The 11,710-nt window shown below is 46.7% G+C and overlaps 1 protein-coding gene across 1 annotated transcript in view; it reads left to right on the forward strand.

Moving 5' to 3' along the window:
- The window catches only part of iscua (iron-sulfur cluster assembly enzyme a), an 18,772-nt gene extending 7,475 nt beyond the window's left edge, over nucleotides 1–11,297 (forward strand). The window contains exons 2-5 of the mRNA XM_068006354.1: nucleotides 6,907–7,022; nucleotides 8,449–8,559; nucleotides 8,890–8,968; nucleotides 10,836–11,297. Coding sequence (XP_067862455.1) covers nucleotides 6,907–7,022; nucleotides 8,449–8,559; nucleotides 8,890–8,968; nucleotides 10,836–10,909 — 380 coding nt within the window. The 3' untranslated portion in view covers nucleotides 10,910–11,297. The remainder of the gene's footprint in view (nucleotides 1–6,906; nucleotides 7,023–8,448; nucleotides 8,560–8,889; nucleotides 8,969–10,835) is intronic.
- Nucleotides 11,298–11,710: the final 413 nt, after the last annotated feature.

Consider the following 11,710-nt stretch of genomic DNA (forward strand, 5'->3'; position numbering starts at 1 on the left):
CCCTCCCTCCCACCTCTCTCCTCTCCTCCCCTCCCACCACCTCACTCTCTCTCCCTTCCCCTCCCTCCACCCCTCTCTCTCTCTCTCTCCTCCCTCCTCCACCTCTCTCTCTCTCTCTCTCTCTCCCTCCCTCCCTCCCTCTCTCATCTCTCCCCTCCCTCCACACCACCCTCTCTCCTCTCTCTCCTCCCCTCCCTCCACCTCTCTCTCACTCTCCTCCCCTCCCTCCACCTCTCCTCTCTCTCCCCTCCCTCCACCTCTCTCTCTTCCTCCTCCACTCTCTCTCTCTCTCTCTCCTCCCTCCTCCACCTCTCTCTCTCTCTCCTCCTCCCCTCCCTCCACCTCTCTCTTCTCTCTCTTCCTCCCCTCCCTCCACCTCTCTCTCTCTCTCTCTCTCTCCTCCCCTCCCTCCACCTCTCTCTCTCTCCTCTCTCCTCCTCCTCCTCCCTCTCTCTCTCTCTCTCTCTCTCTCCCCTCCCTCCACCTCTCTCTCTCTCTCTCTCCTCCCCTCCCTCCACCTCTCTCTCTCTCTCTCTCCTCCCCTCCCTCCACCTCTCTCTCTCCTCTCTCTCCTCCCCTCCCTCCACCTCTCTCTCTCTCTCCTCCCCTCCCTCCACCTCTCTCTCTCTCTCCTCCCCTCCCTCCACCTCTCTCTCTCTCCTCCCCTCCCTCCACCTCTCTCTCTCTCTCCTCCCCTCCCTCCACCTCTCTCTCTCTCTCCTCCCCTCCCTCCACCTCTCTCTCTCTCTCCTCCCCTCCCTCCACCTCTCTCTCTCTCTCCTCCCCTCCCTCCACCTCTCTCTCTCTCTCCTCCCCTCCCTCCACCTCTCTCTCTCTCCTCCCCTCCCTCCACCTCTCTCTCTCCTCCCCTCCCTCCACCTCTCTCTCTCTTCCCCTCCCTCCACCTCTCTCTCCTCCCCTCCCTCCACCTCTCTCTCTCTCTCTCTCCTCCCCTCCCTCCACCTCTCTCTCTCTCTCTCTCTCTCTCCTCCCCTCCCTCCACCTCTCTCTCTCTCTCTCTCTCTCTCCTCCCCTCCCTCCACCTCTCTCTCTCTCTCTCTCTCTCCTCCCCTCCCTCCACCTCTCTCTCTCTCTCCCCTCCCTCCACCTCTCTCTCTCTCTCCTCCCCTCCCTCCACCTCTCTCTCTCTCCTCCCCTCCCTCCACCTCTCTCTCTCTCTCTCTCCTCCCCTCCCTCCACCTCTCTCTCTCCTCCCCTCCCTCCACCTCTCTCTCTCTCTCTCTCTCCTCCCCTCCCTCCACCTCTCTCTCTCTCTCTCTCTCTCCTCCTCTCCTCCCCTCCCTCCACCTCTCTCTCTCTCTCTCTCTCCTCCCCTCCCTCCACCTCTCTCTCTCTCTCTCTCTCTCTCCTCTCCTCCCCTCCCTCCACCTCTCTCTCTCTCTCTCTCTCCTCCCCTCCCTCCACCTCTCTCTCTCTCTCTCTCTCTCCTCCCCTCCCTCCACCTCTCTCTCTCTCTCTCTCTCTCCTCCCCTCCCTCCACCTCTCTCTCTCTCCTCCCCTCCCTCCACCTCTCTCTCTCTCTCTCTCTCCTCCCCTCCCTCCACCTCTCTCTCTCTCTCTCTCCTCCCCTCCCTCCACCTCTCTCTCTCTCTCTCTCTCTCCTCCCCTCCCTCCACCTCTCTCTCTCTCTCTCTCTCTCTCCTCCCCTCCCTCCACCTCTCTCTCTCTCTCTCTCTCTCTCCTCCCCTCCCTCCACCTCTCTCTCTCTCTCTCTCTCTCTCCTCCCCTCCCTCCACCTCTCTCTCTCTCTCTCTCTCCTCCTCCCCTCCCTCCACCTCTCTCTCTCTCTCTCCTCCCCTCCCTCCACCTCTCTCTCTCTCTCTCTCTCTCTCCTCCCCTCCCTCCACCTCTCTCTCTATCTCTCTCTCTCCTCCCCTCCCTCCACCTCTCTCTCTCTCTCTCTCTCTCTCCTCCCCTCCCTCCACCTCTCTCTCTCTCTCTCTCTCTCTCCTCCCCTCCCTCCACCTCTCTCTCTCTCTCTCTCTCTCTCTCTCTCCTCCCCCCTCCACCTCTCTCTCTCTCTCTCCTCCCCTCCCTCCACCTCTCTCTCTCTCTCTCTCTCTCCTCCCCTCCCTCCACCTCTCTCTCTCTCTCTCTCTCTCTCTCCTCCCCTCCCTCCACCTCTCTCTCTCTCTCTCTCTCCTCCCCTCCGACGCTCCTTAAAACCCATCTCTTTGTCCAAGCATTTGGTCACCTGTCCTTATGGCTCGGTGTCAAATTTTGCTTGATAATTGTTCCTCTGAAGCGCCTTGGGACGTTTTACTACGTTAAAGGTGCCATTCTCAATGATGGCGGAGTCCAGCACGTGAGTGCAAAAGACAAGGCTGAAGCGTTTGCAACCATCTTCAGCCAGAAGTGCCGAGTGGATAATCCATCTCAGCCTCCTCCCGATATCCCCACCATCACGGAAGCCAGTCTTCGGCCAATTCGATTCACTCCACGTGATATCAAGAAACGGCTGAGTGCACTGGATACAGCAAAGGCTATGGGCCCCGACAACATCCCAGCTGGTGTGCTGAAGACTTGTGCTCCAGAACTAGCTGCGCCTCTAGCTAAGCTGTTCCAGTACAGCTACAACACTGGCATCCACCCGACAATGTGGAAAATTGCCCAGGTATGTCCTGTCCACAAAAAGCAGGACAAATCCAATCCGGCCAATTACCGCCCCATCAGTGTACTCTCAGTCATCAGCAAAGTGATGGAAGGTGTCGTCGACAGTGCTATCAAGCGGCATTTACTCACCAATAACCTGCTCACCGATGCTCAGTTTGCGTTCCGCCAGGACCACTCGGCTCCAGACCTCATTACAGCCTTGGTCCAAACATGGACAAAAGAGCTGAATTCCAGAGGTGAGGTGAGAGTGACTGCCCTTGACATCAAGGCAGCATTTGATCGAGTGTGGCACCAAGGAGCCCTAGTAAAATTGAAGTCAATGGGAATCAGGGGGAAAACTCTCCAGTGGCTGGAGTCATACCTAGCACAAAGGAAGATGGTAGTGGTTGTTGGAGGCCAAGCATCTCAGCCCCAGGGCATTGCTGCAGGAGTTCCTCAGGGCAGTGTCCTAGGCCCAACCATCTTCAGCTGCTTCATCAATGACCTTCCCTCCATCCTAAGGTCAGAAATGGGGATGTTCGCTGATGACTGCACAGTGTTCAGTTCCATTCGCAACCCCTCAGATAATGAAGCAGTCCGAGCCCGCATGCAGCAAGACCTGGACAACATCCAGGCTTGGGCTGATAAGTGGCAAGTAACATTCGCGCCAGATAAGTGCCAGGCAATGACCATCTCCAACAAGAGAGAGTCTAACCACCTCCCCTTGACATTCAACGGCATTACCATCGCCGAATCCCCCACCATCAACATCCTGGGGGTCACCATTGACCAGAAACTTAACTGGACCAGCCATATAAATACTGTGGCTACGAGAGCAGGTCAGAGGCTGGGTATTCTGCGGCGAGTGACTCACCTCCTGACTCCCCAAAGCCTTTCCACCATCTACAAGGCACAAGTCAGGAGTGTGATGGAATACTCTCCACTTGCCTGGATGAGTGCAGCTCCAACAACACTCAAGAAGCTCGACACCATCCAAGATAAAGCAGCCCGCTTGATTGGCACCCCATCCACCACCCTAAACATTCACTCCCTTCACCACCGGCGCACTGTGGCTGCAGTGTGCACCATCCACAGGATGCACTGCAGCAACTCGCCAAGGCTTCTTCGACAGCACCTCCCAAACCCGCGACCTCTACCACCTAGAAGGACAAGGGCAGCAGGCTCATGGGAACAACACCACCTGCACGTTCCCCTCCAAGTCACACACCATCCCGACTTGGAAATATATCGCCGTTCCTTCATTGTCGCTGGGTCAAAATCCTGGAACTCCCTTCCTAACAGCACTGTGGGAGAACCGTCACCACACGGACTGCAGCGGTTCAAGAAGGCGGCTCACCACCACCTTCTCAAGGGCAATTAGGGATGGGCAACAAATGCCGGCCTTGCCAGCGATGCCCACATCCCGTGAACGAATAAAAAAAAATAAAAATAAATGTAAGTTGTTAATAAGAAGTAAAATACCGCAGATGCTGAAAATATGAAACAGAAACAGAATCATGGAAATAACTCAGCAGGTCAGGCAGTACCTCTGGAGGGGGGAAGGTAGGGTTATGTCTCAGGTGATTGACTTTTTGTCAGGGCTGTGACCTGTAACATTAATCCTACAGGTGCTGCCTGACCTGAGTGTTTTCAGCATTTTCTGTTCTTACTAATAGTGAAAATTGGGTAGATGAAGTTGGATGGGGAGGGAATAGAGTTGGAGAGGAGGGTGTAGGTGGGATGGGTGGAGGAAGGGAGGATTGCAAAGAAAGAAGAGTGGAAGAGGTAGAAAGCAGGTGTAAAGAACAGGGAAAGGTAAGGAAATAGAGTGGGGTAATGGGAGTAGAATTGTCGGGTGATGTGGAAAATGGCAGAGGCCTTTGGATGATTGGAGAATTTCTATAGAGAAGGAACAAAGGTGCAATATCAGTATCTGCAGGAACTTCTGAGTTAATGGGGAAAGAGTCACAAACATTAGTACTTTGTGGTGTAGGGCCCAGCTATTGCTCCCTTAATGTTGTAGATGGTAGACTAGGATGTAATCAATTCTCTTTGGATGGTTCTGAGAACAGAAACGAGATGGAAAAAACATCTCCTCTCAGAAACTTGGAACAGCACCTCAATTAGGTACTTTACAACCTTCCAGACTCCACATTGATTTCAATAACTTCAAACCATAACCAGTGTTCCCATTTTTTTCTAACAGCAGGAGCTGGTAATGGTTCTGCTGTTGCCATTTACAGCTATAGACCCATCTTTTTGTTTCTTCAATTGACCCATTACCAACCCCTTTTGCCTTACACCACCATTGTTTAATCACTCCTGCCTTCCATCTTATCACAGACCTTCCCTTTTGTTCTTTCCTCCCCACTCCCTTTGCCTGACTGTACTTGCTTAAAAACTGTTAAATCTTTAACTTCCAGTTCTGATGAAAGATCATTGACCTAAAATGTTAACTGTTTCTTTCTGCACAATTGTAAACAATTTTACAACACCAAGTTATAGTCCAACAAATTTATTTTAAATTCCACAAGCTTTCGGAGGCTTCCTCCTTCCTCAGGTGAACGGCCTTGGAGAAAATGCCCCTTTCAATCAATAATATTGAACAGGATGAGTGCAGTCTTGTGATGTGGGTATGCACTTACAATTCCACAAACAATGGGCCAAATTTTGCTGTAGCAGGGTATCTAACGCACCTGCATTTAGTTAGACTTGCCCTTGCACGTTTAAGTTTTTACATTCTTTGCATGGCGAGTTACTGAAGCTGCAATGTTATCAGCTCGCACTGAGGGAAACAGGGCAAGCAACAGGATATATCCTTAACCAATCAGACTGAAGGATTGTGAAATTAACAGTGCAAGGACTGAAAAGGAAGTGTAAATTAGAGTGGGTGAATTCAATGTTAAATCAGGTACAGAAAAAGAAAGAGGGAAAGAAAGATTGGATTGAGAGAAAAAATGAAGGAAAAAATTAATATCTCCAACAGCAATTAAAACCTGAAGGAATGAGTAGTTAATTTTCAGTGCCAGAGAGGTTGACTGGCAGTAATTAACACTTATCAGGTCATTAAAAGGGTACTTGGAATGGACAAGGCTTAACTTTCTCTGGTGAGCTTAGTTTGTATTTACCGTGCAAATACAGCAACTTCACACCATTCGATGCATTTCAACAGTGAGGCAGACAGTGAGGTGCCGTTTTCGCGAAGCTAATGGCGGAGCGCCGCATCTCGGACAAGAACTTTTGGATCTTTAAGTTTAATCGCATATCTGCCCCTCGCCTGAAGTTGCTGTACCATTTGCACATAAATAATGATGAGCGCCATTAGACTCACCGTTATTTTGATAGCAAAATCTGGCCCAGTGAAGTTTTAGTCTTGACCTATCTCCACTTGGTGAGGAGCGGGAGGAAATTAATAGCTAAATTGTCCAGACTAACTTCATCTATGTGGTAGTGAGATTAGTGATATTAGATGTTTGGAGTGGGTTAGTTGCCTGTGTTCTCTACCTGGAATGGTTTGTGGTATCTGTGGCAAAGTTGCTTGTCGGCCTTTCGATTGGAGAATGCTGCACAATGTGAGGGAACCTCGGAGGGATGGAATGTAAAGCTCAAACAGGCCATTCAGCCCAACGTGTCCATGCCAGTGTTTATGCTCCACACGACCCTCCTCCCACCTCTTTCATCTAACCCCATCAACATATCCTTCTATTCCTTTCTCCTTTGTGTTTATCTAGCTTCCCCTTAAATGCATCCATGCTAATTGCCTCACTGATTTCTTGTGGTAGTGAGGTCCACATTATGACCACTCTGGGTAAAGAAGTTTCTCCTGAATTCCCTATTGGATTTATTAGTGATTCTTATTCATGGCCCCTACTTCAGGTCTCCCCTGCAAGTGGAAACATCGCCTCTCTATCTATCCTATAAAAACCCTTTCATTATCTTAAAGACCTCTATCAGGTCACCCCTCAGCCTCTTTTCTAGAGAAAAGAGCTCCAGCCTGTTCAATCTTTCCTGATAGGTAAAACCTCTCAGTTCTGGTATCATAGTAAATCTTTTTTGCACCTACTCCAATGCCTCCATATCCTTGTTATAATATGGAGCCCAGAACTGTTCACAATACTTCGTGTGGTCTAACCCAGCTTCTATATAAGTTTAACATAACTTCTCTGCTTTTCAATCCTAGCACTCTAGAAATGGCTTTGAAACTTTGATGTTACTGATTAGAAACTGATGGTGAAAATTTGGCACCACTGTTAAATTATTTTTTCAAGTTCTGTGATTTTTTTTCTGTTGTGCAGGTCGTGGATCACTACGAGAATCCTAGAAATGTTGGATCCTTGGATAAGAATTCAAAGAATGTTGGAACTGGCCTGGTTGGAGCACCAGCTTGTGGTGATGTCATGAAATTACAGGTAAAATTGTTTCATATATGTGGTAAAGGGACTTCCTTAATGGCTCAGTTGGTAAATTTGTTGCCCATTATGGAAATGAGTCATATGGACAGGGATGGGTCCAGGTTTCAACCTAGCTCTCCGCTGAGTTTGCTGACCTCTGCAAGGGTGTAACAGTTGGCCTCTGCTACTGGGTTGGGCAAGTTAAGTTACCTAGGATTCATTCCTGCACTTGATTTGCTATCCAATGATCCTTGCTAGAAAGTGCGCATTGGGGAAGGACAGGGTCGCATTTGAACTGTCTAGGTTTGCAGGTGGAAAAATGGCTATTTGGGCAAAGTGCCAGAGCGCTTCACCCCCATGGAATCATACTCCAGCAAGAGTTGGTGCTTTCAGGAGAAGAGACACAATTTGGAGGGGAACCAGAATAGAGACATCATACCAGGAACCATGTAGTATTTTTAGCTGGTGGTCTTCAAACTTACCTTTTTTGTAGGGATTGCTGGAAATATTGACCCACTTCAGGGGGAGGTGATTCCCTGCCCAAACCTCTGAAAAACTATCAGCCATCAAGAAACAATGCTGTCATTGCAGAAAATGTAGCGTCTCTTATCCTTTGTATTAATGTCTACTAAATTTAAACTTCTTAAGATTAAATGAAGCTTATTGTATGACTACCTGTATTCTTGCTGCTTGGATCCAGTGGTATTCCAGCATCTTTGAGCAAAACACTACTGTTCAATTGCCCAATGGTGTGCGATTTGTGGACTTTGCAGATTGACATAGTTAAGGTGCAGCTGTAGGAGCTGCTGACATGATTGTTTACAGGACTGACCACCTATGTATATCTAAGGTCTTAGGAGATGGGTACTAATATAAAGTAGAACATTTTTGTCCCATTCAATGGTATTGTGAGACTTTAGACTGTTGTAAGCCCGTGAGCAGCAGAATTGCTTTCTCCGTAATCAGGATTGGGGTTTGGCATCACAGGGTGAATGGCTTTGTGGAACACTTAAGTGCCAGACAGCGATAGGTTTTCTAGAGGATTCCTTCATCCCTATAACCTTCAATCCTGTTTCATCTAGTTTGACTGATCTGGAATTCTTCAGTCTCTAATAGATGTGCCATTTCCTAAGTGTTTCCCCTGCCCCTTGTGATATTTCTAGCCAATTTCTCCTTGAAAGGTCAGGACTACATTGAAGGCAGATCTCCTCCCCTCTTGGAGGAGATCCCCAGCCTGTTGTACTGGCATGGGGAAACTGCAATAGGCAAAAGATCAGCATCATGGCTGTTCTTCCCAACCATCTCCTTCAAGTTACATGTTGGAATGATTGCTACAATTCTGCCTGGTCAGTGCCTCAAATAGATTGAGCATTGTGGTAGAGATGGTAACTCAGTGATGGCAAAGATTACAACTTAATTACATTTGGCTGTTTCTCTTCTGCAGATCAAAGTGGACGATGACGGGAAAATTGTGGATGCAAGATTTAAAACATTTGGCTGTGGATCTGCGATTGCTTCCAGCTCGCTGGCTACAGAATGGGTGAAAGGAAAAACGGTAAAAACACTTAATCATCAATCTGTACCTCTTGACACTCTCTTTATCTGAAATACTTCAATGGAAATATCACAAGGAACCAAAATGTTCCTTTTTTAAAATTAAAACACCAGTAAAACTAAGTACTGATCTCAGTCACTGAGGATAGATTTGTAACTACCCAAGATGTTATTGTTCCTCTCCAACAGAGATTTCCATTTAAGGGTGTTGTCTTTTATCTCCCTCCCCCCCACCCCCCCCCCCCCCCCACCAAGCTATTGCTATATTTTTGTGCCTTGTGGTTACACCCTCAGTTTGAAAAAACTATCATTGACCTTCACTCAATTGCAGGTTGATGAAGCCTTGAAGATTAAAAACACAGAAATTGCTAAGGAACTATGCCTTCCTCCGGTCAAACTGCACTGCTCAAGTAAGTCTGGATTAATTTTATAGTGATGGAAATACTTGTGGCTCATTGGTTTGATAGCACAAACAACTTGAATTTGTATGGTGCCTTTTAACATTCAAAAACATCCCACAGCACTACAGAGTTGGGGAATCAAACCTGAGCAGGAGTAAGAAAGAAATTGGGGGAGGTGGCTGAAGGCCAGGTTCAAGAGGTAGGTTTCAAGACTTTTGATGGGGAGGGATATGGGGAGAAAATTCCAGACAGGGTGAGGTGACTGAAGGCTCAATCACCAGTAGTGGAGTGGAGGGTGCAGGTTAGAGACCCCATATGTCATCCCTCCTAATATCTTCTCCTTTTGGCTCGACGTCCATTTTTGTTTGATTAAAGGTGCTTCGGGGGTGTTAGACATTTTTCTATGCTAAAGTCGCTATATAAATGGGCAGTGTTAGAAGTGGAAGAAATGAGTCTTGGGGGTGGGTGACATGGGTTTGTGGCTCTTCTCAGGATTGAGAAGAACTCTAGGTTATGCAGTCAGGTTGAGTTTGTGAGAAGCCAGGATGGAGGGGTGGGAAGAGACACAGGCAGCAGCTGGTAGGCAGCTTTGGTCTCCCACTGTTGTGCAGAAAGTTCTGGTTTATCCACAAATTGATGCCAAATAGCTAGGTGGACAACACAGCAACAGTAATGGTGAGGAGGTGTAGCTGGGTATCATTGGCATACACATGAAAACTGATTGCATGTTTATGGATGATGCTGCTAGTAGGTAGATTGTTTCTTCAATGAAGACAAGAATAAAACCATGGGGCATACCAGAGGCAATATTGCAGACACTGCAAGAGAAGCCATTAACAGTTAAAACCTAGAAATTACTCTTAAGCATTGATCTACCAATATTGTGAACTTGTTCATATGACCTTTCTCTATCCACTTTCAGAGGAGTTAACCCATTTAAAATTGGCAGAAAGCAGAATGTTGCACAAACATGTAAAGCATTTGACTATTACTGTTGGTTATTTCTAGACAAAAATGTTGATAAAATGCTATAAAGCTGCAAAATTTGTGTTGGTAAGTTTATATAACCTGCTTGTTATGACTGCTCTTGCAACCTCACTGTGCTGTCTTTCCTGAGTGTGGATTTAAATAGCAGCACTCACGCTTCTGAATCAGAACCTCGAGTTCAAGACCCACTCCAGGACTTGGGTACATATTCTTGTAAACAATTTTACAACACCAAGTTATAGTCCAGCAATTTTATTTTAAATTCACAAGCTTTCGGAGGCTTCCTCCTTCGTCAGGTGAACGATGTGAAAATGTACATATTCTTGGAAGACCTTAGTGTGGTGCTGCATTGTCGCTGCCTACTTTTCGCTGGGAAGTTAAACTAAGTTCCCTTCTGGCTGGCTATTTCAGTTGAGATTTGTTGGCAGTGAAGCACCTTGGGACATTGAGAACATGAAAAGTGCTATATAAATGGAAGTCTTTTTATATACACTTTCCTTTCTCATTGACTGACTTAAAGGAGGCTGGAGAGTCTTGTTTAATTCTCCAGAAACTGCACCTTCCCAGGTGGCACGAATTGTTCTTCGAGCAAAAGGGCCAGAAAAAGCTCTCTTTATGCTGCACATCCAGAACTCATTCCTTTATTAAGACATATGGCCATTCTACTACTAGTCTGAGGTCTGACCTTTTTGCAGAATATATAAACCATAATATGGCCTGTATAGTTCAGAATCTGGTTCCCTTCAAAATAGTTGGGTTGGAATCAAGGGCTATGGAAGCAGGTTCATTTGATGGGGAAATATGTCTGGCTCAATTCCTTACTTGGGCTCAATCAAGTAGATGTTTGTGAATTTAAACTGCACGGTTTAATTGGCTCTATTTGTTTCAGTGTTGGCGGAAGATGCAATTAAAGCTGCTCTGGCTGACTACAAAGTGAAGCAGAAGCACAAGGATCCTAACTAGAAGCTGGCAACATCACCATGCTTCTCCAGCAACTGCTAACTAAGGGTGTAACTATTAGTGACTCAGTTGTGTAGTGGAATTTTCAATAAGCTTAGGGGGAAAACTGCTTAAATAAATGTTGCATTGTAAGAAAGACAATAGCGAGCCATAAGTTTATTAAATAGACTCTAATGTGTGATTCTATTAGTGCCTTATTTTTGTGGATTATAGAAAGTTATTTTTGGGAGGGATGTAATGAAGGGTGTTCAGTTTCTTGAAATATTAAGATCATGGATGAGAACATGTAATTATATGAATGATAGTTGGCTTAGCTGTATAATGGCCTTGACAGTATTTGTACTGATGTATGTAATATATATATACAAATAAATAGTTTATTGGTCCAGTAGATTTTGTTTGGGTTTCAGTAAGTTTCAAGAGTCCACAGCCATTGGTGTAACTGTTAAACTGGTTCACAACCCAGTGGACATGGACTCAAATCCCACAACTGTCTAGTTCTGATGGTTGAGTTTCTTTTTCGATTGCCACACCTTCCTCTGCCTGTGGAATATGAGAACTGAAACAGAAGCAAAACCCATGTATTTCATCACTACCTGCACAGTGCACCTTCTAGAATGACATTAACATCACATTATATTTAACTATCCAACATCATGAAGATGGTGAATCCTATCATTTTATTTACAAATTGCCAATCAATTCCTCAAGTTAAACGGTTCACTGATCTGATAAGTGAAATCATACTACAAATTTCACTGAACTAGTAGAAATACTAGGTGTTTATTTTTGATTGTGGTAACT

This window comes from Heptranchias perlo, chromosome 25, assembly GCF_035084215.1.
Source record: "Heptranchias perlo isolate sHepPer1 chromosome 25, sHepPer1.hap1, whole genome shotgun sequence".
NCBI lineage: Eukaryota > Metazoa > Chordata > Chondrichthyes > Hexanchiformes > Hexanchidae > Heptranchias > Heptranchias perlo.